We start from the raw sequence: 27,463 nt of genomic DNA, 5'->3' as shown, positions 1-27,463 counted from the left end.
TATGCTAAATGAATAGAGAGAGCAGATGCCTGGGTGCACGAGTGGCCAAGTAAGAGAGTGCGTATCATCGGAATCGAGGAGTGGCCTTTAGGATACACTGGGGAGTCAGAGATTGAAGCTGGGAGGCTTATGGGTCCAGAGATGGGGAAGTAGGGTTCACCCAGGGTGGCACTGGGCTTAGAGTAACATTTGAGCTGTTCTGAGAATTCTGTGGGCTTGGGTGAAGGTTAGGGTACGGGGTGATGGATGAGTGGTTGCCTCTTCTCCTTTCCAGTTGACTGTGCAGCAGAAAGTGTTCCATATTGCCAATGAGCTCCTGCAAACTGAGAAGGCCTACGTTTCCAGGCTCCATCTCCTGGATCAGGTGAATGGCCCCTTGGGGGTCCCAGGGCCCCAGGACCTGGTAGGTGGGTGCCAAGGGGGAAGTAATAGGGCCTGAGCCCAGCCGTACCATTACCAATCTAGAGTTGGTAAGACCCCTTTCTGACCTTGACCCCCGTCCTGTCTCTGAAGTCAATTCTGATCATGACCCCAAGCTTGATCTTTGTACCAACCCTCATTCCTAACTTTGGTGGGGTACATCAGCCCTGACTGCAACTCTGACCTAGATCCTGAATTGACCCCAGCTGTAAACCAGACCCTGATCCTCATTCTAATCCTGGCCCTATTCCTGCCCCCAAATCCACTAGAATCCATATGGGTAGGAATTTTTGCTTGCTTCGTTCACTCTGTTATCCCAGCCATTGCAACAGTGCCTGGCACACAGTAGGCACTCAAAAATATGTGTTAAATGAATGAGTCTGACCCTGAATCTAATTCTGACCTTGACCCTGCTCCTGACTTCTCCTTGTTCCCATGCCTACCTCCAAGTCCTAACCTCGATGACCCGAAATCCAACCCCACATAGAAGCCTAACTCCATTCCCTCTCTCCTCGGTCTCAAGACCAGTGCTGATCCCAAAGCTCCACAGAGCTGCCCACAAACACTGCCCTCACCTCCAAGCTGCCCCTTCCCCAGCCAAGTCCCAGGCCCAGCTGGGCTCAACACTCCTGCCCTGCCCCACAGGTGTTCTGTGCCCGGCTACTGGAAGAAGCTCGGAACCGCAGTTCCTTCCCTGCTGACGTCGTCCATGGCATCTTCTCTAACATCTGCTCCATCTATTGCTTCCACCAGCAGTTCCTGCTGCCTGAGCTAGAGAAGCGCATGGAGGAATGGTGAGGGACCCCAGATCTAGGCTGCCTGCCTTCCTGTCCACGCGCCTGCCAAGCCCAGGGCACAAGTGTGCACTCGAGGTCATTCCCACCCGTCCTCTCCTCTTAGCGCCTTTCACAAAGAGAATCAGACCGAAGCTCTGCCCTCCACGCCGTCCCAATGTAATACGAAACACAGACCGGGACTCAGAAAATTACAACAGAATAGCACAGCCCTTAAGAGTATGAGGTTAGGAGCCAAATTGGCTGGGTTCAAATTTCAGCTCTGCCGTTGGCTCGCTTTTTGATATTAAGCAAGTTTCTTAAATTACTGTGGTTCAGTTTCCTCCTCTGTGTAATGAGGATAATAATAATAGCCTACCTTGGAGGGTTGTTTGAAGGATAAATGAGTTGACACATGTCGAGAGCTTAGAACAGTATCCTGCGTATAATAAGTGCTCAATGTGAGCTGTTGTGTTTTTTTTATCAGACCTATGATAGAGCTGAGAACGGGAGGCTGTAGGAATCCAGACGAATGGACCAAACCTAGGCTGGGGTTAGAGAAGGATTCAAGGAGGAGCTGATTCCTGAGCTGAGTCCTGAGGTAGAAGGGCAGGGTTTACAGGCAATCTCCCAGCCGCCAGGCTCTCCTTTTCCCATCCATCCTTTGGAGTCTACACCACCTGCCATAATGGTCTTTCTGAACAATCAGACTGCGTTACTTCCTGCTTGAAAATCATCTCCATGCTCCCCACACCCACAGGATAAAGTGTGTCTCCCTCCCTAGACTGTCACCACTGAGGGCTGGCATGAAGCCAGTTCCTGCATCTTCCTAATTGACTGTTACCCCTGAGGGATAGGCCTGGCCCAGTTCTTGTGTGTCCCCCAGCAGACCGTGACCAATGAGGGCTAAAACCAGGTCTAGTGCCATGTGTCCCTCAGCGAACTGTGACTCCTGAGGAGTATGACCAGGCTTGTTCACTTTGTCTCCCCTATCAGACAGTGACCCTGTCGGGCTTAGCTCAGTGTGACTCATTTGTGTCTTCGGAATCACCCGGCATACAGCTGGGCACAGAATCAATAAGAAGTGTATGAAGTGGCCCTCACGGTGAGGTCTGGGCAGGTATTTCAGGACATGTTATTCCTGGTACTTGAGAAAGGCAGAGTCGGGGCCGGTGGCAGCCCGGGCCATGGTTTCAGGTCAAGCTGAGCCTCTTGGCCTAACTGGCCTATAACATAAGCAGCAATTCCAGAGGAGCAGAACTGGCTGACGAGTAGATTTCCAGGAATGCGATGAGAGTAGCTTCCCTGGGACTAGAGACCTAGGAAGAACCCTGGGAGAGTTCTGGGGGACAAGGCTCAGCAGGACCGTGCCAGCCCCCGCTTCCACCCCAGGGACCGCTACCCACGCATCGGAGACATCCTGCAGAAGCTGGCACCCTTCCTCAAGATGTATGGCGAGTACGTGAAGAACTTCGACCGGGCCGTGGAGCTGGTCAACACCTGGACAGAGCGCTCCACCCAGTTTAAAGTAATCATCCATGAGGTGCAGGTAAGCAGCGAAGCTGGATAGGACAGACTGGGGAGGAGAGGTCTGCAGGGACCCAGTGAGGGGTCTGTGGCCGGACCTGAGCCCCTCTGCTTCTGCCCGTCACAGAAGGAGGAAGCCTGTGGCAACCTGACGTTGCAGCACCACATGCTGGAACCCGTGCAGCGCATTCCCCGCTATGAGCTGCTTCTCAAGGACTATCTGTTAAAGCTGCCCCACGGCTCCCCGGACAGCAAGGACGCCCAAAGTGAGTGCACACATCCGGGCCCTGCCCCACCCCAGCCCCCAAGACTTAACTCACAGGGTCAGCCTTCCATTGCAACATAATGAGATCCCAGAAGAGGATCTCCAAACTGAAAGGCCCACATTGAGGCTCTAGAGTAAGACCCCAGGATGTACCTCTGGGTTGAGTCTCTGCCTGAGTACCCAGACAGAGCAGTCAGGGGTCTCCCAGTCTGAAGTCCCCAGCTGGAATCCCAGAGTTGGAAGAGTATACCAGAATGATCCCCTAGAGGGAGCCATCTGTTTTCTAGGCCAAGACCCCAAAGCTCACCCCTAGACTCATCCTCAAATGAAGTTGTCCCAAGTCCAAAATGAAACTGAGCCTGAACCCCCAGGGACTGAGCCACCAGGCCAAGAGCCCAGACTGACCCCTCAGGCCAAGCCCTCTTTACTGAATCTCCACAGCTGAGCTCCCTACAAGGAGAGGTGTCTCATCAAGACCCTGACTTTACATCATCCACGTTTAGAGCTCCACCCTGTGTCGCCAGCCACTACCTAAAATGAACCTCATAAAGAACCTCCCAAGTCTGATCAGAGCCCTACAGAATCACCTTTTCAGAACTGAGCACCCCAGACTGGACCCCAAATTTTCTGCCTCCAAGATTTGGATCTCTAGGCTGAGATACCATCTCCTCAGACTGAGTCTTCACACACTGAACCACTAGGAAAGTATTTCATTCTGATTCCTCCAGTATGAGACCCACCCCGCCCCCAGGTTCACGCCTCAAAGAGTGCTTCCCTAGAGTCTCCCCAACTTTCTCCCCCCAGAGTGTTATTTCCATTCGTTCCTTCATTAATATAGCAGCTATTTACTGAGCACCTTATTCTGTGCATTGTTGTAGGCACAGGGGATATGGAAGTGAACAAGACAGACAGCAGATAATAAAGAGAAGTAATAAATACACAGGAGAACATTGGATAGGTGCTACGTGTAATTCAGAGAATAAGAGGGTGATGTGACAGGGACTGGGGGGCTTACTTGAGGTTGGGTGGCCTCTCTGAATAGAAGATATTTGAGTCAGACCTGAATGACATGAAGAAGGGAGCCACGTGCTGACTGGGGAGGAACATATTCCCCAGAGGCAACAGCAGGTGCAGAGTTCCTAGGGGGGAGGAGGTGGCAGCTTGCATATCTCCGGACCAACAAGAGGGCCAGTGTGACCTGAGCATGATAAGTGAGGGTAGAATGGTAGAAGAAGGGTTGGAGAGAGGAGCAAGACTTTAAAGGCCTGGATAAGGAGATGGATTTTTTTCTGAGTGCAGTGGGTAGCCAAGGGAAGATTTGGATCGGGATTACTACCAGTAAGAAGCCTTTGCAATAATCTAAGTGAGAAAAGTTGGCTTGGATGAGGGTAGTAGCAGTGGAAGTAGAGAGAAATGGTTAGATTCAGGATATATTATATTTGGAAGCAGCACTGAAAGAACCAGGATGGAGTGGGTGTGAGACTTGGGAGAAAGAGTCAAGAATTACTTGCAGATTTTTGGCTAGTGGTGATGGTTCTTGAGATGAGCTTAGGAGGTTGATTTTGGACATGTTCAAAGTGAGCTGCCAGGTAGGCAGTTAGATGAGTCTAGAATTCCAGGGAGAGAGATTTGGATGTCACCGGCTCATAGACAGTATTCAGAGCTGTGAGGCTGGCCCCAATCACCAAGAGAGTGAATGTAAATGGAGAAGAAATGGGGACCAACGACAAAGCTGAGGGAGGTTGAATCAGCAAAGGACTTAAGAAGGAGCAGCCCTACAGGGAGGAGGAAAGTTAGGAAAATGTGGGATGCTGGAAGCCACAAGAATCAGGAGCAGACAGTTGTGTCCACTGCTGTGTCTACTCCCCAAACTGAGGCCCCGCCACCCTACCACATGGGACACTTTGCTACCATGCCTGGACCTCTAGAAAGAGCGAGAACCCTAGAACGTTTGACAGCTAAACTCTACAAACAGACATCTGCAGACTAAGGGCCTCAATCCTCTCCCCAAATGAGAGCCCCCACTGAAGTGCCAGGATGAGCTACATTAACCTAAACCTTGAGAAACAGCCTTCCAAACTGATTCCCTGGGAATAGTTCCATGGGGTGACATCTCCAACCTGAGCCCTCAGGCTGAATCCAGTATAAGGTCCCAGTTATAGGACCTCCCACACTTGGTTTCCCCAAACTAAGATCTGGGCTTCCAGAATGTTCTCCCCACCCTGAGCTCGGAGAGCAGGTTCCCAATCTGAGCCCTCAGCCTGAGGTCCCACAGGGAGATTCCCCCAAACAACTTCCCAGTCTGATCTCCATGGCCACCATTCTATAAACAGATATTGCCAAACTTAGCACCCCAGATTCATCCCCCATTTACTGTCCCTCAGATTGAGACATCTATCCTAGCCCCAAAGATTGACTCTTTTGTCAGGGACCGATCCATGCCACAGACTGAGACCACTGAGGCCTCAGACTGATTTCTACAGTACTCCAGTGTGAACCCCAGAGGGAACCCTGAGATTAAGCTGCCCGATCCGAGCTCCAAACAGAGACTCCAGATTGTGTTCTTGCTAACCCCAATCCCCCAGACTGAAGACCCCTGTTTTCCATCCCCTTCACTGCACCCTGGGACTAATGCCCTAGATTTTCTCCCAAATTAAGTCTGATCCTCCAAGTCTGATCTTCCCAGTCCTGACTCCCAGACTCCCCACAAACAGTGCCCCCCCCCACAATTTTCTACATCCCAGCCTTGGATTCACAGATTGAGATTCCCAGGCTGAGTCCTGAAGAATGAGGTCTCCAGATTGGGCTCCATCTTGAGACCCAAGAAGGACACCTCACTGCCACACTGAGTCTCCACATTTTATAACCCTCCAACTGGGATCCCCAGAAGAAGCCTCCTGGCTTATTTCTCCACTCAGAGCCCATGGATTCTACAGAATCACATATCCACAGTGAGCTTTCAGGACTGAGTTCTTCCAATTTTATTTCCACACTGGATCTCTAGCATGACATTTCCAAACTGAAATTCCCCAAATGAGCTCCCTGTACTGAACCCCCAAAGTGAGTTGCCAGTGTAATATTCCTAAACTGGGCACCAGATAGAGTCCCTTTTACCAACTATGTGTCCCTGGGCAAGCTGCTTGGGCTCAGTTTTCTCGTGTGTAGAAGGGGGATGATAAGGATACCTCCCTCATAGAGTTGTTCTCAGGATAAATGAGATAATCCAGGTAAAGCTATTAGCACAGTGCCTAGCGCATGGCAAAGGTCCAATAAATGTTAGCAGTTTTTATTACTGAATGCCCTGACTGATGCCCTCCATACTGAATGCCCATAAAAGTAGATTGAGTTTACCTAACTTGGGTTCCTATTTTGTACCAATCTCAACCCTATCTGAGTCCCCAGATTCAGCCTCAGGGCTTGAGCTTGCCCAACTGAGCTCCCCATGCTAAGCCCAAAGATGAACACCCCCACCACCACCACCACCCAAGAAAGAATTTTCCAGTCCGGTTTTCTGAGCCACTCAGAATGAGAATCTCTGAATGAGAGCCAGTCCAAGATATGCTCACTAAGCTACCCAGCCCAAGATCTTAAACTGACCGCCCAATGTTTTACCCCTCAGACTAAAATCCCCAGAAAGTGCCTCAGGGTCTGAGCCCCACTGAATCACATCTCTGGTTCCCTAGACTCACTCCCCCCACTTTCTTTTTTTAAAAAATATTTTATTTACTTATTCGAGAGAGTGAGAGAGCATGAGAGAGAGAGAGAGAGCACACAAGCGGGGGAGAGGGGGAGAGGGAGAGGGAGAAACAGACTCCCCACTGAGCAGGGAGCCTGATGCGGGATGCAGTCCCAGGACCCTGGGATCATGACCTGAGCTGAAGACAGATGCTTAACTGACTGAGCCACCCAGGCACCCACTCCCCCCACTCTCTACTTCCTAGACTGAACTCTGGAACCTGGACTGTAGACTGGGCTCCTCAAACCAGGCTAGAGGGAACTACTGTCTGAACTGCATACCCTGAGCCCAAGACTGAACTACAAACCCAGGCTGCCAAAGCCCCACCAGAGCTTCCAGACCAAGCCCCTACACTCAGTTCCCCAAACTGCACTCCCTAGTCCACACCCCCAAATGAAATCCTAGCCTGACATCCCAGACAGAGCCTACACACACTGGACCCCTGGAAATACCAGTTTGTACTCCACACAAGGCATCTCCAGACAGAGTTCCTGATAGGAAAGCCTCTAGTCTGAGCCCAGTGACCTGCCCTGGCCTGAGTAAGTATGCCCACAGCTTACCAGAGTCTTCTTCCTGTCCCTTCCCTGGTTACCTCCTACCTCTACCACCCAACATGCCCCCTGCCCTGGGGTGGGGGAGATACAGAACAGCTAGGAGAAAAGGCAGATGGCCGAGCAGTTCCAGCTCTGATGGCAACTCGGCCACTTTCCAGGTAGACAACCTAAGGCCACCACATCTTCTCCCTGAGTCTGTTCCCTCATTTTGGACAAACAGGGCACAAATCACACCTATCTTACAGAGTTGTTGTGAGGATTGAAAGGAGCTAATTTATGCAAAGCATCTGATGGGGAGCCCTGGAGAGGGTGGGGGGACTCTGGCCCCATCCTAGGAAGTTCCCAGTCTACTGAGGGATGCAGATTTGTCAATACATGATGAATACACAGTGTGGCTGGTGGGACAGAGGGGAGTGCAGAGGAATGTGGGAACCGAGACAGGGTCTCGGCCCAGCCTGGGAACTCAGGGCAGGTTTACTAGAGGAGGTAAGCTGAATCCAGAAGACTGAGTGGCAGTTAGCCAGATGAAGCAAGACAGGACATGTTTAGGGAGGTACAAGTGGAGAAAGTTGGAGAGGTCAGCAGAAGCCAGATCTCCAAGGGCTTTCGATGACAGGCTAAAGGGCTGGGTCTTTTCCCCTGCAGATACAGGGGAGCTATTGACAGATTTAAGCAGAAGAGTGACAGCAAGCTATATGTGAGAAAGATCCCTCTGGCAGCTAGGGTGGAAGAGGGGTTGAAGATTAGAGACTCCTGAAAGGCCTGAGCTGAGACAGGGGCTACAGATCTTGAGTACCAAGACTTGGTCATGGAGGCAGAGCCTCCTAGAAAAGCAAGACTTGGTTTGCCAGGCATATGGACCCTCTTGAGAAGCACCTGTACTCCTCCATCACAGGCAGATTTTCCAGTGGGAAAATTTGGCATCATACAGACAAGAGTGGGATGCAGTACATCTGTAGCAGGGCCTCAAGTGTGGGCAGGATTTTCTAGTGTGGGGATATGTAGGGACTTACTTCAAGATTTTTTTTTTCCCCTGATGATACCTGGTCACTATACCTGAAATATGGAAATTACAGAAAAGATGAAAGAGGTAGGGAAAAAGATCACCTGTGATACAAGCCCCCAGAGAATAAGCACAATGAACATTTTGACATATTTTCTTCCCAGTGTTTTTATACATATATATTTGCGAAATTGAGATCACTCAGTGTACACAAGTTGGTATCCTTTTCTTAAAATATCCTGAGCATTTCACAAATTATGAAAAACTCTACATAAGCATCACTTGTAAAGGATGTTCAGTATTCCGTTATATGAATGCACATGAATTTATTTAACTGACCCCCTACAGGGGGACTTTTTTTTTTTTTTTTTTTGAGAGAGAGAAAGAGTGCGTGTGCAGTGGGGGGAGAGGGAGAGAGAGAATCCCAAGCAGACTTCCGGCTGAGCATGGAGCCTGACACAGGGCTTGATCTCATGACCCTGAGATCATGACCTGAGCCAAAATCAAGAGTCAGTCGCTTAACCGACTGAGCCACCCAGGCGCCCCTACAGTTGGACATTTTTGTTTCCGGTTGACACTGTTGTAAACACCACTGCAATGAAAGTGTGTTTGTACATAGAACATGTATTTTCTCTTTTTTATTTATTAAGTTTTTATTTTATTTTTATTTTTTTAAGATTTTCTTTCTTTATTTGACAGAGAGAGAGCACAAGCAGGGAGAGCCACAGGCAGAGGGAGAGGGAGGAACAGGCCCTCCGCTGAGTGGAGAGCCCGACGCGGGGCTCGATCCCAGGACCCTGGGATCATGACCCGAGCCGAAGGCAGACACTTAACCAACCGAGCCCCCCAGGCACCCCTAAGTTTTAATTTTAATTCCAGTATAGTTAACATACAGTGTTATATTAGTTTCAGGTGTACAATACAGTGACAATTTTACACATCACCCGGTTCTCATCAAGACAAGTGCACTCCTTAATCCCCATCACCTACTTAACTCATTCCCCACCCCTCTTCCCTCTAGTCTGGAACTGTGATACCTCTGTTTTGTTTTTCTTTTTCAATTTGCTTTGGCTATTCAGGGTCTTTTGTGGTTCCATACAAATTTTAGGATTATTTGTTCTAGTTCTGTGGAAAATGCTGTTGTTGTTTTGTTTGTTTGTTTTTTATTTATTTATTTCACAGAGAGAGACACAGCGAGAGAGGGAACACAAGCAGGGGGAGTGGGAGAGGGAGAAGCAGGCTCCCCGCTGAGCAGGGAGCCCGATGCGGGGCTCGATCCCAGGACCCTGGGACCATGACCTGAGCCGAAGGCAGACGCTTAACGACTGAACCACCTAGGCGCCCCGCTGTTGTTGTTTTGATAGGGATTGCATTAAATGTGTAGATTGCTTTGGGTAGTACAGACATTTTAACAATATCTTATCTTCCAACTCATGAGCATAGAATGTCTTTCCATTTCTTTTTTTTTCTTTGTGTCATATTCAGTTTCTTTCATCAGTGTTTTAAAGTTTTCAGAGTACAGGTCTTTCACCTCTTTGGTTAAGGTTATTCCTAGGTACTGTGCAATTTAAATGGGATTGTTTTCTTAATTTCTCTTTCTGCTGCTTCATTATTAGTATGTAGAAATGCAACGGATTTCTGTACATTGATTTTGTATCCTGTGACTTTACTGAATTCATATATCAGTTCTAGTAGTTTTTTGGTGGAGTCTTTAGGGTTTTCTCTATAGGGTATCATGTCATCTGCAAATAGTGAACATTTTACTTCTTCCTTACCAATTTGGGTGCCTTTTATTTCTTTTTGTTGTCTGATTACTGTGGCTAGGACTTCCAGTGCTATGTTGAATAGAAGTGAGGAGAGTGGACATCCTTGTCTTATTCCTGATCTTAGTGGAAAATCTCTCAGTTTTCCCTCATTGAGTATGATGTTCCTTGTGGGTTTTCCATAGATGGCCTTTATGATGTTGAGGTATGTTCCTTCTAAACCTACTTTGTTGTGGGTTTTTATCAAGAATAGATGTTGTACTTTGTCAAATGTTTCTTCTGCGTCTATTGAGATGATCATATGAATTTTGTCCTGTCTCCTGTTGATGTGATGTATCACGTTGATTGATTTGCGAATATTGATCCACCCTTGCAGCCCAGGAATAAATCCCACTTGATTGTGGTGGATGATTCTTTTAATGTATTTTTGAATACAGTTTGCTAGTATTTTGTTGAGGATTTTTCATGTATGTTCACCAGGGATATTGGCCTATAGTTCTCTTTCCTTGTAGTGTCTTTATCTGGTCTTGGAATCAAGGTAATGCTGGCCTCATAGAATGACTTTGGAAGTTTTCCTTCCCCTTCAATTTTTTTGGAATAGTTTGAGAAGAATAGGTATTTTTTTCTAGAAACATAATTTTTCTTTTTAAGATTTTATTTATTTATTTGTCAGAGAGAGCGAGAGCGAGAGAGTACAAGCCGGGGGGGGGGGGGCAGCAGAGGCAAAGGGAGAAGCAGACTCCCGCCTGAGCAGGGAGCCTGATGCGGGGCTCGATCCCAGGACCCTGGGATCGTGACCTGAGCTGAAGGCAGACTCTTAACCGACTGAGCCAGCCAGGTGTCCCGAGAAGAATAGATATTAAGTCTTCTTTAAATGTTTGGTAGAAATCGCCTATGAAGCCATCTGGGTCCTGCACTTTTGTTTATTGGGAGTTTTTTGATTACTGACTCAATTTCCTTGGTAATAATCAGTCTGTTCATATTTTCTATTTCTTCCTGCTTCAGTTTTATTAGGCTATATGTTTCTAGGAACTTATCCATTTCTTCTAGGCTGTCCAATTTGCTGGCATATAGTTTTTCACAATACTCTCTTATAGTTGTTTGTATTTCTGTGGTGTTGGTTGTTATTTCTCCTCTCTCATTTGTGACTTTATTTATTTGAGTCCTTTCCCCCCTTTTTTTCAATGAGTCTGGCTAGGGAGTTATTGGTTTTGTTGATTAGAACATATATTTTCTTAGTATAGATTCCTATAATCAGTATTATTGAGACAAAGAATAGGCTCATCTCTTTGTTTCTTTTTCTTAAGATTTTATTTATTTATTTGAGAGAGAGAGAATGCACACGAGACAGAGAGGGAGAGAGAGGGGGGAGAGGGAGAGAAAGAGCATGAGCGGGGGTGGCGGGGGAGACAGAGGGAGAAGCAGACTCCCCGCTGAGCAGGGAGCCCGATGCGGGGCTCCATCCCAGGACCCTGGGATCATGACCTGAGCCGAAGGCAGATGCTTAACCGACTGAGCCACCCAGGCGCCCCTCTTTGTTTCCTTATATGGCTTTTTTTCTGATTAGAAAAGTAATACATGCTCTTCATCAAAAATATGGAAAATACAGAAAAATCTAAAGAACACAATAAAAAGCACCCATAGTCCCACCATTCAGAGACAACTTGTTAAACATGGGTATGTTTCTTTCTAGTTACCGATGTAATTATTATTTTTGCTATTTTTAATGGTAATAATAATCCTGTTAAGCTTGCATTTTATTCACTGCCAGTTATTCCATGTACTGTGATTCTGCTGTTGTGGGATTAATTGAGATAGTTTCTGATTTTAAGTGATGTTGCTATGGACATCTTTGAGGCTGGTGCTTTCCGGGACGGGGCGGGTGTAGTCAGGCCAGGAGGAGGTACTCAGGGAGCAAAGAAGCCCTTAGAGCCTCTCCTCTGCTGGTCCCCCACTTGACCTCCCACTCTGCCCACAGAGTCTCTGGAGCTGATAGCCACAGCAGCAGAGCACTCTAACGCTGCCATCCGCAAAATGGTGAGTGGCCCTTGCAGCCCCTGCCCTTCCTCGGTCACCCACCTGTGGTGTCTTTGTCCTGGGGGACTTGTGACGTGTGGACACGTCAGGGGAGGCCAGCACCTCAGCCCTGCCCTCTGCTTACTGTCTCCTGCCAGGAGCGAATGCACAAGCTGCTGAAGGTATACGAGCTGCTAGGGGGTGAGGAAGACATTGTCAGCCCCACCAAAGAGCTCATAAAAGAAGGCCATATCCTTAAGCTGTCAGCAAAGAATGGGACCACTCAAGACCGATACCTCATACTAGTAAGTGCCAGGCGTGCGGTTGCACACATTGACTTGGTACTCACTCAAGACTGTACCTCCTGCTGGCCATTCTTTCCTCTATTGATTCATTTTATTTTCACTACCTACACTAGGAATTTGTTTTCTCTACTTCAGAGGTGATGTAACTAAGACTTAGAAGTGACTTGCCCAAGGTCAGCCAACTAGGGGGTGACTCTCATGCCTAGGCTCTTTCCTTGTGACCCTTGTGCCCAATCTGGGCTGTGCATTCTCCATCTATTGCCTTGATTCCCCAGCAGTAAAGCTTCAGGAGTCCCATAAGGGTAGGGAGCTGGGCCACACCTCTCCTGGGTCTTCCACACATACATCCCCAAACTTTTCCTTCCTAGTTCAACGACCGCCTCCTTTACTGCGTGCCCAGGCTGCGGCTCCTTGGCCAGAAGTTTAGCGTGCGGGCACGCATTGATGTAGATGGCATGGAGGTGAGCACCAGGAGGTGGGAGATGGGGACCTGGAGTGGGGCCTTGGTGCTGGGAGGAATAAAGTTGTTCTGACTTTGACCCCAAGTCTCTGTGTGCATGTGTGCAGAGGGTAAGGGCCCCGTGGAGCTTAGTAGTCCTCACAAAGCCTCTTTCTCCCTCCATTCAGCTAAAGGAAAGCTCCAACCTCAATCTGCCTCGGACCTTCCTGGTGTCAGGAAAGCAGCGCTCCCTGGAGCTCCAGGCTAGGTACTTGCCCTTACCTATACCTTCCCTCCAGCCCCCTCTTTTCCTTCAGATATGAGGCATTCTAGGCCTAGTGCCAGGCTACCTCCCCAAGAAAGAGATCCTTCCAGAGAAAAGATGGGCACCTTTTCCCAAAGATGCAGGCTTGCTCTTCTGGTGGGTTTTGTTAGAAGAGAGGGAAGAATGAGATATTAATCCAAACAGGAAGAATAACAACACGGTTTATTGAAGATTCAGAGATTTAAGAGAAATAACAACCAAATGCAATGCTTGGTCCCCGATAGGAGCCTAATTAGAGCAAAACCCTAAAATACATTTGCAAGACAATAGGGAAAATCTAAATATGAACTGAACAATAGCTGTTGGGTAATTACTGCTAACTTTTTCAGGTGTGATAATGGTATAATGTTTATACAGGAGAATGGCCTTGTTTTTTCGTGAAGCATGCTGAAGATTTAGTATCATGATATCTGTAATTTATTTTTAAATGACTTATCAACCAAAAAAATACACACATATATACATATACACACACATATATATACGTACCTATATGACTATATGTGAATATATGCATATATATGAAGTAAATACAGCAAAATATTTTTAAATTTGCATCTATATAATAGGCATACATTTAATGAATTTGTGCTATCCTGTCTGCTTTTTTGTATGCTTGAAATGTTTTATAATAAAACTTTTTAAAATAATAACATTTTAAAATAATGTCTAGCCATTTTACAAAGGGGCTTTCATATCCATCCTCTACTTGGATGATAATAGTAGCTCACATTTAGTGAAGACTTGCTCTTATGTTAGGCACTGTTTTAAGTTAATTTTAACTTAAACAATTTGTTTAAACTGACTAGTTGAATCCTTAAAACAACCCTTGAAGTAGCTACTGTTACCATCAATCCCATTTCACATATGAGCAAACTGAGGCACAGAAGAGTTATGTACCTTGCCCAAGATCCTATAGCTAGAAAGGAGCAGAGTGGGAAATCAAGCTCATGCTGCCTTCTGAGGGCCCAAGTGATTGATAGGGAATCGAGGTCAGGGTCAGGGCCAGGGCATGGATGCATATGGGTAGATGATCTGTTTCTGACAGGCTGCAAGGAAGTGAAAAATGAGAATCAGAACCCTCATTGCTGGGACTGCATGGAGGCAGAAAAGAGAGATGAGTGTTACCTTTGAAGCTCTGGGAGACCAGAGAGCATCCCCAAGGCCTGCAGCCAGGAAGCAAGAACAAAGCCAATGTTGGGCACATCCAGGAGAGGGCTCAGTAGAACCTGAGTGACAAGTCACATGACTCAGGTCTTCTGCTAGGAGGATGGGAGGGAGGGGGCTGCTGAGACAATGGAGCCAGAAAGGAGCACTAAGCAGTGTAGGGTTTCCTCCTAGTGGCAGAGGAAAGGCATGGAGGGCTTACCTTGCAATTGCTTGTACTGCCCTTTAAAAAATTTTTTTAACGAAAAATTTCAAATATCCAGAAAAGTAGAAATAGAACAAACACCCATATACCTACCATTTGGACAACTGGTGCTCAACCTTGGCAACACAGGAATCAGCTGGGGAGCTTTTAAAAAATAGTTATGTCTGAGGGGCACCTGGCTGGCTCAGTCAGTTAAAGCATGCGACTCTTGATCTCGGGGTTAGAGGTTCGAGCCCCATGTTGGGTGTAGAGATTACTTAAAAATAAAATCTTTTAAAAAATACCAATGTCTGAAACCCACCCCCAAAGACTGATTGAATTTGTCTCGGGCATAGCCTGAACATGAGGAGTTTTCAAAGTTCCCTTGGTGTGCACCAGGGTTTAGAACCACTGACTTAGGAGTCAACAACTATTGACATTTTGCCATATATATCTTTGGCTGAACCATTTTAAAGTAAATTAAAGACATGATACTTCACCCCAGGCCTTTCCTCTATTTGCATATATGTGTGTATGTGTATACACACACACACGTTTCCTTTCTATATTTTATTATGAAAATATTTCAAAATACAGAAAAGTTTAAAGAATTATACAGCGAACAACTGTAATCCCACCATACAGATTCTACAAGTGTTAACATTGCGCTATATTTACTTTATCACAAATCTATCCTTTTATCCATCCACCAATCCATCTGGTTTTTTAACATGTATTTCAAATGAAGTTACAGACATCACTACCCCTCATCCCTAAAGACTTTGGTGTGCATATTATTAACTAGAGATCAGTATTTAATGTCCTCTCCTTTTCTTGAGGCCAAATTTTCACACAGTGAAATGCACAGGTCTTAAGTGTGTACCATCAGTAAGTTTTGACAAATATAAACACTCATGTCACATGTTTTTCAACAAAAATGGAATGCTATGTGTATTTTATATGTTTTCACTTAACATAAAGAGCTTTCTATACCACTTAACATACTATATTTCACTTAACATATTATAAGCAGCTTTCTATACCATTTTTGTTGTCTGACAGTAATGATGTACCATCATTTCTTTTTCTTTATCTGATCCCTTGTTGTTGGACACTTAGGCTGCTTCCAATTTTTCATAATAAATAGCATTGCAAACCTAAATATTAACTCCTATCCTTAATTTTTCATGAAGCGGTTCTAAGGATGTAGTCAGATTTTCATATTAGAAAAATACTTTTGATGTCTGGTGGGTAGATGTGGAAGGGGATTAGAAGGAGGCCAGGCAGGAGTCAGCCAAGAAACTGGGTCCTATTCCTAGTGAGAGGTTTATGGAGTTATCCCAGCATAGAGGCCTTGGAGACTACGGGGCAGACAAGGAGAGGTGGGAAAGGAAGGCAAAAGGAAGACGTAACTCGCATTGACTGAGCACCTAGTGGACCAAGGATTGTGCTGGGCACTTTACATACCACTTCAGTTACTGCTCAGAACAACCCAGACTGATAATTCTCTCCATATAAAATGGAGAAGAAAATGGACTAAAGGAAAACAAACTGCCCCCCTTTCTCAAATTTGCCATTCCGACAACAGGGAACTATTTATGGTTTCTTGTATGTTCCATACTTTTACACACACCTCACCCATAGCCCTCTACCTGAGGCCCAGCACCTCCTTGAAGAAACCTTCCTTAACAGCCCCACCCAAATTCCAGGCTGGGGCAAGTCTCTTCTTCAGGGCTTCTCAGCCCTATTTTCCCTCTGTCACAGTGCTGATCCCCCTGTATTGTCCCTGTCTATCTCCCCTCCTAGACCATGAGCTCCTTGAGGGTAGGGTCCTCTCTAAGCCCCAGGTTCCTAGCACAGGGTCTGGAAAGTATTAGTAACTATTGAGTAAATAAACTCAGACAGGCTACATGACTTGCCTAACGTCACACAGTAAGTTAAGGACCAGAGGGTCAAAACCCTGGTCTGTCTGACTCCAAAATACCTACTTGTTACCATTCCCGTTGCTTTTGGTTGGCCTGCCTAACCCAACATTTTTCTTTCCACCCCCCCCCTTCCCCAAGGACTGAGGAGGAGAAGAAAGACTGGGTCCAGGTAACATCCAAGAAGGCTTTGTGGTAGGGGGCTGGAGGAGTATTAACAGGTCTCCTTGGGGTTGGTGGACTCTCCCCTAAAACTCATATCAGACCAGAATGGGCCTGGACACCTGCTTTCCAACAAACTTTACCATCCCCGTTTTACAGAGAAGCAAGCCAAGGTCCAGGAGTTAAACAGAAACTCACAAATTCTCCCCTTAGAAAGCTGGCTCCGCTGAGGGTGTAACCCCAGTGAGTTAAATCCTGTAAAACCTTAAGCCCAGAGAGTGGCCAGGAAGACCTGAGTTTTTTCAACCACGGATCCCCTCCACCATTTCACAAATTTAAGAACTGAGAACTGGATTTGGGATTGGGCTTGCTCAAAATCGTATGCCTAGCAAGGGGCAGAGTTTGGCCTAGAAGCCAACTTTCTGACTCCAGGCTAAGTCACAAGAAGGTGAGGTGAGGGTGGAAGTGGGTGCGTTGTGAGGTGATCTGACCTCTTATTTCCTACAACCTCCTTTATAGGCCATCAACTCCACTCTCCTGAAGCATGAACAGACGCTGGAGACCTTCAAACTGTTGAACTCAACAAACAGGGAAGATGAAGACACACCCCCTAACTCTCCAGTAAGAGTCCCCACCCTCTCCCCTTGCCCTGGGACCCCTTCCAGGTTTCGAAGTCCCCACTTTACTTTGAAATGATCCTTGCCCCTTCCCAGAGAGTAAAGACCAGAGAGGCAGTGCATGACCTCGGAAGCACAGTCTTCTTTTGGTATGCTGCAGAGAAATCACGGGGGAAACTGAGGCCCAGGAAGTAAAAATGACAGTGAGGTAGGGACAGAGCAAGGACTCAAAGGCAGGTCTTCTGAACGTATGTGCTGCCTCCCAATGATGATCCAAGCCTTGGGGCAGAGGGCAGGGGCTGGCTGCACTGGGCTGGGGAGTAGCTATCTCTGACCTGGGACCTGGCCCTCTCTCCAGAACGTGGATCTTGGGAAGCGGGCACCTACACCCATCCGAGAAAAGGAAGTCACCATGTGCATGCGCTGCCAGGAGCCCTTCAATTCCATCACCAAACGCAGGCACCACTGCAAGGCCTGCGGGCATGTGAGTTTTGGCAGGCAGGGGCAGAGCTAGGGAGGGGACAGGCTGGCAGCCCAGAGGCCCACTTCTCAGCGGGTTACCCTCCAAGCGCGGGAGGCCACGAGGCCACTGTGGGAGTTGGTCCACTGAAGGGAAAGACCTGCAGGAACCAGGCTGTTTTTGCCCACTTGCCACCCCAGGTGGTTTGTGGGAAGTGCTCCGAGTTCCGGGCCCGCCTCATCTATGACAACAACCGCTCCAACCGTGTGTGCACGGACTGCTACGTGGCCTTGCATGGGGTGCCCGGGAGCAGCCCGGCCTGCAGCCAGCATACACCCCAGCGCCGGAGGTCTATCCTGGAGGTAAGAGCCAGGTCCCCGACTAACGCTCCCACGCTGACCACAGGGGCCCCAGCCACCCAGCCGGTGTGACTGACGCCTGGGCATCTCTGAAATGCTAGGGTGCCATGTGCATCCACTGAGCAAGTGACCCAGGCTCGGAGTGAGTAAAATGAGTGCAAGAGTCAATGAAAGACCGATTTTTATTAAGTGCTTTAGACGTTTAATCCTCACAGTAACTAAACTATCCATGCTATTACTATCCCTGGGTTACAAATGAGGAAACTGAGGCCCAGGGAGTTATTTGCCCAAATTACACAGCCAGCGAATGGCAGAGCTAGGATGTTTTCTCAATTAACAAATTATCTTTTCTTATTACAAAGTAGGATATGTGCACTGAAGAAAATTAGACAATATAAACAGAAATAATAAAACACCGTATTGCTTCTACCCACTAGATCACTACTATTAATAGCTGTGCTATAGCATGTACACACATTTTTGGTTTTGTTTTTTAACCAAATTGAGGTATTTATTTTATTTAACACTCAAAGAATGCTTGCTCTGGGGGCGCCTGGGTGGCTCAGTCAGTTAAGCGGTTGGCTCTTGATTTCAGCTCAGGTCACGATCTCAGGGTCCTGAGATTGAGCCCTGTGGTGAGTTCCTCACTCGGCGGGGAGTTTGCTTGAGGCTTCTCTCCCTCTCCCTCTGCCCCCTAACTCCCACTAGCGTGCATGCGCACTCGCTCTCGCTCTCTCAAATAAATAAATCTTTTTTTAAAAAAGAATGCTTACTCTGTGCCAGGCACTATTCAGAGCATTTTGCATACATTAACTCATTTAATCCTTACAACGGACCTGTATGTTCTCCAAGTCAGTACATTTTCATCTCGAGCTGGGATTCTGAGCCAGACTGCCTTACCCAGCTTCCCAGTCCTCTTCACCACGATGCTAGGTTGCCTCTTGCTAAATGTAAGGCACAGGTGTATGATGGAAGAGGACGAACAGGGGAGGTGTAAAGGCCTAAGTGACTTGAGGAATGCGTGACTGATGGAAGAATGCCTGCGCAGCAGCCAGGTGCCCCTGCTGAGACACCCCTCCCACCAACTCTTCGGAGGCAGCAGCCATGGCAGTTCAGCAGACAAGCCTGGCTTTTGGTCTCCAGTCTAACTCACTGTGGGGGGAGGGAGGGCGAGGGGCACTGGACAAATCCCTCCTGCCATCCGAGCGTCAGCTTCATCAATCCCTATGCTGAGGGGTTGTCAAAGCCAAGAGGAGCCAAGCCAGGCCTTCTATTGACACTGATGTCCCCCATGTCTCTGGCCACAGAAACAGGCCTCAGTGGCTGCGGAGAACAGCGTCATCTGCAGCTTCCTACACTACATGGAGAAAGGTGGCAAAGGCTGGCATAAGGCATGGTTCGTGGTGCCTGAGAACGAACCCTTGGTGCTGTACATCTACGGAGCCCCTCAGGTGTGCATCCTATTCCTTCGGTCCTTCCCGCCACCTGGCAAAACCAGGCTGTTCCTCCTCCCCTTCGGTCCTTGACCTTTCCTTGGCCTTGGGGGATTGGGTAAGGCTAAGAGGAAATCAGAACCCCTACCCTTGTGAGACAAAGACCAAGTAGAGACAAGGAGTGACTGTGGGCCAACATGCGTAGGGAAAAGTGGGGTGAGCTGGCGGAGCTAGTTTCCTGGAGGAAGCCAGAGTGGAGGTTAGGCACTGCTAGGTCCAATTGGAGCGGGGAAGAACATGTAAGTGGAGGCAAGAGCCGAGACAAAGGCCTGCAAACATTATTTGGTACATGTGCTAAAGAGACTAGCCCAACTGGTTTTGGTTGTGGGAGGAAACAGGTATTTGAACTAGCCTGCATGCTAGTTGCCTCAGTTGACATTTTTCTATTGCTATCACTGGAGCCACGGAAGGTTCCTGAGCAGGGGAAGGAAAAGAAGGGTTCAGCAGATGCAAAACTAGTGAGAAGCCCAGACTCAAGGTGACCCTAGCTCTGTCCTGTTCCCTAGGATGTGAAAGCCCAGCGCAGCTTGCCCCTCATTGGCTTTGAGGTGGGACCTCCTGAGGCAGGGGAGCGGCCTGACAGAAGGCACGTCTTCAAGATCACCCAGAGCCACCTGAGCTGGTACTTCAGCCCCGAGACGGAGGAGCTGCAGCGGCGCTGGATGGCAGTGCTCGGTCGGGCAGGCCGTGGGGACACGTTCTGCCCAGGGCCCACACTGTCGGAGGACAGGGAGATGGAGGAGGCACCGGTGGCAGCTTCAGGAGCCACTGCTGAACCCTCCGAAGCCCCCCAGACCCGAGACAAGACCTAGAGGGTTTGGGAGGAACTGGGGCCCCCTGCCCCACACCCTAGCTGCCCATGTCCAGTTGGGGGGCCCCAGCCCCCTCCCTCCCAGCTCAGTCAATACTTGAACTCCCATCATGGGCACTTTCAATCCCCAGTGCTGGGTCTTGGGTTTTTTTAATTCATCTTTTCACAAAACATGGGCTTTAAAAAAAATTCCTACAGTGATGTTAATTTTTTTAAAATCCCTGTCCCCAGGAAGGGTGGGAGCTGTTGCTAGACCCCCCCCCGAATTAGGCCATTTTGTCCCCCATCCCCTCAACACCCTACAGATCCTGCCTCCACCCAATTCCCCCCAAAGCACTGGAGGCAGGAGATCTGGATTCAAGTGCCAGCTCTGCCACTGACCCTACGGCCCTGGCCCAGCCCTGCCCCCTCAGTCGGTGTCTTTACACGTGTTACATGGGGCGGGGAGCAGACCCCTCCTGCCTCTCCCATGGCTTACAGCTTCCACCCGGCCCCAAGACTACCCAGTATTTTATCGTCCAGACCCATGGCAGGGCCACAGGGCAGGACAGGGGAATGGGTGGGGAGGACAATGGATACTCTTTGTTTTGTTTTGTTTTTTTAAAGAAAAATACAGTTTATTTCGGGCTTATGGAAACTTTCAGAGTGCTGCTGTGTACCATTTGTCCATCTGTTTGTTTGTTCAAAGTAACAGGCTACTAGGATGGGCCCAGAAACTGCTCCCCTATGGAGCTCTGAAGCCCGGCTCCTAAAAGGCTGATTCCAAGGCTCTCCATGGGTCAAGTCACAGATTAAACAATAAGGTACTATTCATTGAGGTTTTAAGCCTCATCCCAGGATTTGGATAAGTGTACAGAAAGAGGTTGGAGGAGCCAGAAAACAAAGCCCAGGTCCCCCAAGCTCACCACCTAGCCAAAGTCTTAGACTTCCTGAGGGCACCCAGGACTGGAGGCTAAGCTGCAGAAAGGGAGTGTTCCTGGGAGGTTCCAATTTCTGGCCAGGAGTACAGAGCTGCTCTGTGCGTGTATGGGCGGGGGGAGAAGGAGAGGTACCACAGCTATCTTCGTTCACATCTTCGACTCATCTCGCTTCTGGTTTGCAAGTTCATCTCACCATTCCTGACCCAACAGGGCTATTGGTTCTCCTGCTGGTCCTCTCCCTTCACAGATCCACCTGGTCACTGTCAACCAGTGTTTAGCTTCTCCTCTAGTCACGCCCTCACCCGTTCATCCCTCCCTCTTCACACTGACCGCACCTGAGAGGCAATGTGCTGGGAAACCAGGCCTCATCGTGCAGATAGTAACTTAAGGCCCAAGGGGCTGTGGTGAACCAGGCCACACTACCTAGAGAGCAAGGACCCTAGCGCTCTTCTTCCCCTGGAGGAAACTGGACAGGGGAACAGGAAGAGGGTGGAGATGGGGCAACCAGTCCAGGAGTCCACAACCCTCCCCCAAACCCCTACAGACAAGTCTCAAAACAACTAGCAAGCAAGGGCCCAAACCATTTCCAGCCCCACTCATTTCTTTCTCCGGACAATGGTCCAGCCATCCTCCACTATATCCTCTTCTTTAATAGTCTGGGAGTCTGGACCAGTGGATTCAGGCTGGGGGCAAACCCCATCTGTAGCTGCCCCATCATTCGTAGCTGTGACCTGGAGGAGAAATACAGGAGAGAGCTAAATACAACACCTGCTGGCTGTGGCCACTGGAGACCCAGGCTCTCTTCCCAGTTTTGCCAGGACTGGCTGTGTGACCTTAGGAAAGTTCCTTGCCCTCTCTGGATGATATAACCCCCCCGATCATTTCCCTATGAAACTAGCTGATTTCCTAGAAAATTGAAGGTATCTGCATCTCCCCACCCAAGGGGCACCCCTTTCACCTCCATCTCCTCCACGCTGTCCGCATCATCTTCATCCGTTTCTCTGGCTGTTGTAACTGCAGTGGCTCTGACCCTGCACTTTCTTTGGGTGATGTGAGAGGCCATCTCCTTCAGAGCAGCCCCATCACCCCTCTGGAAGTGGTAGAACATGGTCTGTAGCTGCTGGCTCACCTACCAAGAAAACATTCAACCAGGATTTTCTAGATTTTCTAGAGAGATTTTCTAGATTTTCTAGAGATTTTCTAGAGAACCTACAATACAACCAGCACGTGTTTGCAGCAAGAGTAGGGAGGGGTTTGGGATTTTCCAGAAGAGAATGGGGCTTTTTCTTCCCCAAGGAGTTCACTAATGAAGGAACCATATATGAAAGACTCAGGTAAGAGCCTAAAGTACAGAAGGAGAGCTTCCTAGCAAGGAAGGCACTAGAACTCGGTTTGAAAGACAGAAGAGGTAAAAGAGAAGGCAAGCCCAGCAGGAATTGATGGGGAGAAATGTTAACCAGAAGAGGGGTGGAAATGTACCTGGCCTGACCTGCCCTTGGGATGGGGGTGAAGAACGGACCCGGCTGAGAATGTTGTATGGAGAGAAATAAAAGAGAAGAGGCAGAGTTTGGAAAGACCTGGGAAGACGAGACTTTTCCCTTTAGGCAAAAGGGAGTCACAGAAGGTTCTTGTGCAGGACTCAAGAAAAGAATGGTTAGACCCAAGAGTCTTGGCCTAAAAACAGACAGGGAGAGGAAAGACTGCGGGCAGGGAAATGGCAGTTATGTCCACGATATGCTCACCTGGGGCAGACTCCCATCCTCCACAACTGTATCAAATTCGTTCGTCATGAGCTCCCCGAGGAAATCCTCCACCTCATCTAGCTCCAAGTCAGCTGAGTAGGAAAGCAAAGACCAGCCAACTGAATCACTCTGGCCCACTACTATTCAATACCTACTTGGTGAGTCCACATGTGATTGGTGGGTAAAGGCCCAAACAGCGAGCCTTTTATTCACTGTAGTGCTCTGTACTCCAGGTTTTTACGTGATTTTTAAAAACCCACCAAACAAACACTAAATATAAATACCTAATTTCCAATCTCCTGCGTCCTACCAAACCCTCTTATTCCCACAGCATCCCAACCACACTCACCCTCTTTCATCTGACCTATTTTAACTGGCCTCCTCTCTGTGACCTTGAGCAAGTTACTTATCTCTGTGCCTGTTTTCTCATCTACAAAGTGGGGCTAATAGTGGCCTTCTTGGAGGTCTGTTATGAGGAGTCCCCTAAATAATGCCTAACATAGGAGAGACCCATAATCCATGTTAATCTCCATCACTCAAGGGCTGAAGTTTCTGAAATGTAGAAACCCTTCACAACTGTGCTCCACTGAACGGGATAGGTAAGAAAAAATGGATGTTATGTACTTCCAATGATGAAATCATCACAGCCTTGCCATCAACATCCTACTGTGTGATTTTGGCTAATCCCTCCCCTCTAGGCTTCAGTTACCTTCTGGGCCCATGCTCTACTTTTTCTGAATTAGAGAATTACTCAAGAGAGTCTTCCACAAAGCTCCTCACTCTCCCTTCCCTCTGGGAGAGCTCAATTCACTCCCTTGACTTTCCTTACCACTCTCATCTAATATCCCCCAAAGCTGTCTCCAACCCAGACTACACTCTACCTGTTTCACAGATGCCTCAGGCCCTCCATATCCAAAGCCAAACTCATCACCTTACCCTTCAAACCTACTTCTCGTCCTCCAGGGTTCCTCTATTCCATGAAAGGCACCTAATCCACCCAGCGACTCAAACCAGAAACCTGCCTCCTTTTCCCTCCCTCTTCACAGCCGAACAATCTCCAAGGCCCTAATCCATTGCTACTGCCACTGCCCTAGTTCGGGCCTCATTATTTTCTAGACAGAAATAACCTTCTCATCAGTCTTTCCCTCTCCAGTCCACGCTCCATACGGATTATTTTCTGAACTTTCTAGTCAACAAATCCCATCCCATTACTCACCTTAGAAAGGGCCCATGAATTTTTATCACCTACAGCAGTGTTTCATATCCTGCTTTTCAGAAATAGCTGTCCTGCTGGTTTTTAAAGGAAGCTATCCATAGAAAGCTAACGGGAAACAAAGGAAAAGAGGCTTCTTTTTTGTGGTTCTTATCTTTATCCAAGCTTTTATTATGTTAATGATTATTATGACTCCTAAGGAGGAGCTGAAAAAAAGTTCTTACATAATTTGACTGGAGAAGCTTTTTCTTCACAGAACTAGTCTTCCACAGCCTACATTTTGGCAAATGCTGGCCTAACAGACAAAACCAAAGGCATGTAAGGTCTTCCACGTCTTAACCTCTTCCTGGGGCCTCCCCACCCCCCCAGCTTCATTCTCAACCACTCCTACCCTCCTTATACCCACAAGCGCACCCACACCCTTACTCCAATACTGAGCTCCCTGCCACTTTCCAAATATAACACATCATCTTCTCATACCACAGAACTTATTTGTGTGTTGCTCTCTGTGTCCCCCACCTAGTTAACTCCTTTTCATCCCTTAAGACTCAATCCAATCACTACCTCCCTGAACAATCTCCAAAAGCCTCCTCAGTCTCAGGCTACCCAAGCACCCTGAGCTCCTCCTTATTAGAACATCTATCACCCCGAGTGTAAATGCCTACTTACTTAAGTGGATCCATCACTAGATGGTAAACTTCCTTGACAGAACTCTGCCTAATGTCATCTACAAGACTAAATACCTGAATAAAGAATTTTGTAAAAATCTTAATATGCAAAAGACCCTCTACAGGGTCCCCTATTCTTACACGACCTTCAAGACACATCGAAGGTGTAGATCTGTGCTGCCCAAATAACCAAATGTGGTTACTGAGCACTCAAAATGTGGCTAGGCACACTGCAAACGTGCTAAAATTGTAAAATACCCACCAGATTTTGAAAACTTAATACTAAAAAGGGATGTAAAATATCTCATTAGTAATCTTTTATACTGATTACCTGCTGAAATACTTTAGATATACTGAGTTCAGTAACAATTTCATCTGCTTGTTTTTACTTTGTTGAAGCGGCTGCTAGAAAATTTTAAATGACATGATGTGATTCGCACTGTATTTTTATTGGACAGTGCTGAGATGGGTACTTTAATATCCATTTCAGGAATTAGGAAACGGAGTCTCAGGTAAAATAACTTGTCCAGAGTGATACCGCGGGTCGATGGCACAGCCTGTAAGGCATCAGAATTCAAGATTCTGACTCCCAAAGCCTGTATTCATTCTACTTCGACCTTGGGTACCGTCCCACAACTGTTCAAGAGGAATTGCGTGCTCCCTAGGACCCGCCTCCTCCTCCCCACGCCCCCACAGACAGGTCGCAGCGCCTCACATTCACTCACCATTGCGGAAGAAGTACTCCTCTACTGCACCCCCCAGCCACTCGGCCTTCTCCTGGCTGTGCACGCCCCCGAAGCCATTCTCCACAGCGATCTGCGAACATAGGCCCGAGCCCACCACGTCAGCCTGGAAGCCGGCCTGGGGAGGTGTAGGGTTGGCTGTTTATGCGGCCCGGTGGAGCCTCAGGCGCGAAGTCCAGCCAACTCCTGTTCTGCCCCAGACCCTAACCTTTATCCTAGCCGTGGCCCCACTCACTTGCAAGGCCGGCCAGGCTTCCAGCGCCGCGCGGACGCCAGCCCCGAAGAGCGCCCGCGAATCTTCCCCAGCTCCTGCCATTTCCAGCCTCAGACCACGTGATGCCCAGGAGGCCCAATCGCTACGCAGCAAGGCCCAGGCCGAAGGAGCCGAAAGCCGAACCTGAGAACGCCGATGTGCCTTTCCGCGGACCTGGCAGCAAGACTAGAGCAATAGAAAGGTCTGTCAGAGCAATGGATGACATCACCTCGGTTACGCCTATGTAATAAACCAAAGGAAGCCAGGAGTGGAGGTCGCGCGGGGCCATGGGTTCTTGAAAAATGTGGGAACTTAATAAAGATACGGATTCCAGGCCTTGGAACAGAGGAATCAACCTCAGGGAGCATCGCCTTAAAATCCGCATTTTAAAAAAAAGCATCCTAACACCCATAGGACACTGCACCCAACAGCAACAACAGAATATACATTTTTCTGAAGTGCACCTGGAACGTTCTCCACGACAGACCATAGGCTAAGTCATAAAGCAGGCCTCAATAGACTTTAAAGGGATTGAAATCATACAAAGTGTGTTCTCCCACCACAATGGAGTGAAATTAGAAATCAATAACAAAGAAATTTGTGAAATTCACAAATATGTGGAAATTAACACACTTCTAAATAACAAATGGGTCAAAGAAAAAATCATGAGGGAAACTGGAAAACAAATTGAAAGGAATGAAAACGAAAGCACAGCACACCAAAATTTATGAAATGCAACTAAAACAATGCTTAAAGTGAATTTTATAGCTATAAACACCCATATTAAAAAAGAAGAAAGATCTCAAATTAATAACCTAACTTTTCACCTTAGGAAACTGGAAAAAGAAGAACAAAGTAATCCCAAAGCAAGCAGAAGGAAGGAAATAATAAAGATTGGACAGAAAATACATGGAATAGAAAACAAAAGCTATAGAGAAAATCAGTGAAACAAAAGTTGGTTATTTGAAAAGATCAACAAAATTGACAAATTTTTAGCTAGGTTGGCTAAATAAAAAAGAGAGAAGACTCAAATTACTGAAATCAGAATGAAAGAGATGGCATCACTACGAGCTAGCCAAAAAAGACTACATATTGTATGATACCATTTAATATGAAATGTACAGAATAGGCAAATCTACAGAGATAGAGAATAGGTTAATGGGTTGCCCGGGTCTTGGGGAGGGGGAGAAATGGGGTTTCTTTGGGGGGAGATGAAGATGTTCTAAAATTAGATGTGTGATGGTTGCTGTTGGGGGCTGAGTTGTGTGTCATCCCCTCCATTCATATGTTGAAGAGCTAACCCCCAATACCTGAGAATGCGACTGTATTTGGAGACAGAGCCTCTAAAGAGGTAAATAAGGTAAAATGAGGCCTTAGAGGTACATGCTAATCCAATATGATTGGTGTCCTCATAAGAAAAGGAGATAGGGCATAGAGAGAGACACAAGATACACAGAGAAATGACTCTGTAAACACTGAAGGTAGACATCTGCAAACCAAAGAGAAAGGCCTCAGAAGAAATCAAACCTGCTGACACCTTGGTCTCAAAGCTTGAGAAGTTCGAGAAAATAAATTTTTGTTGTTAAAGCCACCAGTCTGTGGTACTTTGTTATGGCAGCCCTA

At 47.6% G+C, this 27,463-nt stretch overlaps 2 protein-coding genes across 4 annotated transcripts in view; one reads left to right on the top strand and one right to left on the bottom strand.

Moving 5' to 3' along the window:
* The window catches only part of FGD1 (FYVE, RhoGEF and PH domain containing 1), a 40,774-nt gene extending 19,876 nt beyond the window's left edge, over positions 1-20,898 (top strand). The window contains exons 5-18 of the mRNA XM_045878581.3: positions 275-364; positions 1,066-1,214; positions 2,586-2,742; positions 2,848-2,986; positions 12,020-12,078; positions 12,216-12,362; positions 12,731-12,823; positions 12,990-13,069; positions 16,541-16,571; positions 17,081-17,182; positions 17,537-17,662; positions 17,839-18,000; positions 19,305-19,448; positions 19,997-20,898. Coding sequence (XP_045734537.1) covers positions 275-364; positions 1,066-1,214; positions 2,586-2,742; positions 2,848-2,986; positions 12,020-12,078; positions 12,216-12,362; positions 12,731-12,823; positions 12,990-13,069; positions 16,541-16,571; positions 17,081-17,182; positions 17,537-17,662; positions 17,839-18,000; positions 19,305-19,448; positions 19,997-20,302 — 1,785 coding nt within the window. The 3' untranslated portion in view covers positions 20,303-20,898. The remainder of the gene's footprint in view (positions 1-274; positions 365-1,065; positions 1,215-2,585; positions 2,743-2,847; positions 2,987-12,019; positions 12,079-12,215; positions 12,363-12,730; positions 12,824-12,989; positions 13,070-16,540; positions 16,572-17,080; positions 17,183-17,536; positions 17,663-17,838; positions 18,001-19,304; positions 19,449-19,996) is intronic.
* Positions 18,162-25,963, bottom strand: TSR2 (TSR2 ribosome maturation factor). Of its 3 annotated transcripts, none has more exons than XM_045878600.3 (5): positions 25,823-25,963; positions 25,570-25,660; positions 22,964-23,055; positions 22,180-22,350; positions 18,162-21,952 (listed from the first exon to the last, which is right to left on the bottom strand). In XM_045878600.3, the coding sequence occupies exons 1-5, from the start codon at positions 25,901-25,903 to the stop codon at positions 21,818-21,820; spliced, it is 570 nt and encodes a 189-aa protein (XP_045734556.1). In that variant the 5' UTR covers positions 25,904-25,963; the 3' UTR covers positions 18,162-21,817. The 3 variants fall into 3 exon arrangements, with proteins under 3 accessions (XP_045734556.1, XP_045734547.1, XP_064430176.1); XM_045878591.3 differs by having other exon boundaries at positions 25,570-25,705; positions 25,823-25,954; XM_064574106.1 differs by having other exon boundaries at positions 25,570-25,705; positions 25,796-25,918.
* Positions 25,964-27,463: the final 1,500 nt, after the last annotated feature.

This window comes from Mirounga angustirostris, unplaced genomic scaffold, assembly GCF_029215605.1.
Source record: "Mirounga angustirostris isolate CCGP_5_RB_7025 unplaced genomic scaffold, mMirAng1.0.hap1 SCAF_11, whole genome shotgun sequence".
Classification (NCBI taxonomy): Eukaryota; Metazoa; Chordata; class Mammalia; order Carnivora; family Phocidae; genus Mirounga; species Mirounga angustirostris.
This window is presented reverse-complemented; position numbering and strand designations above follow the sequence as displayed.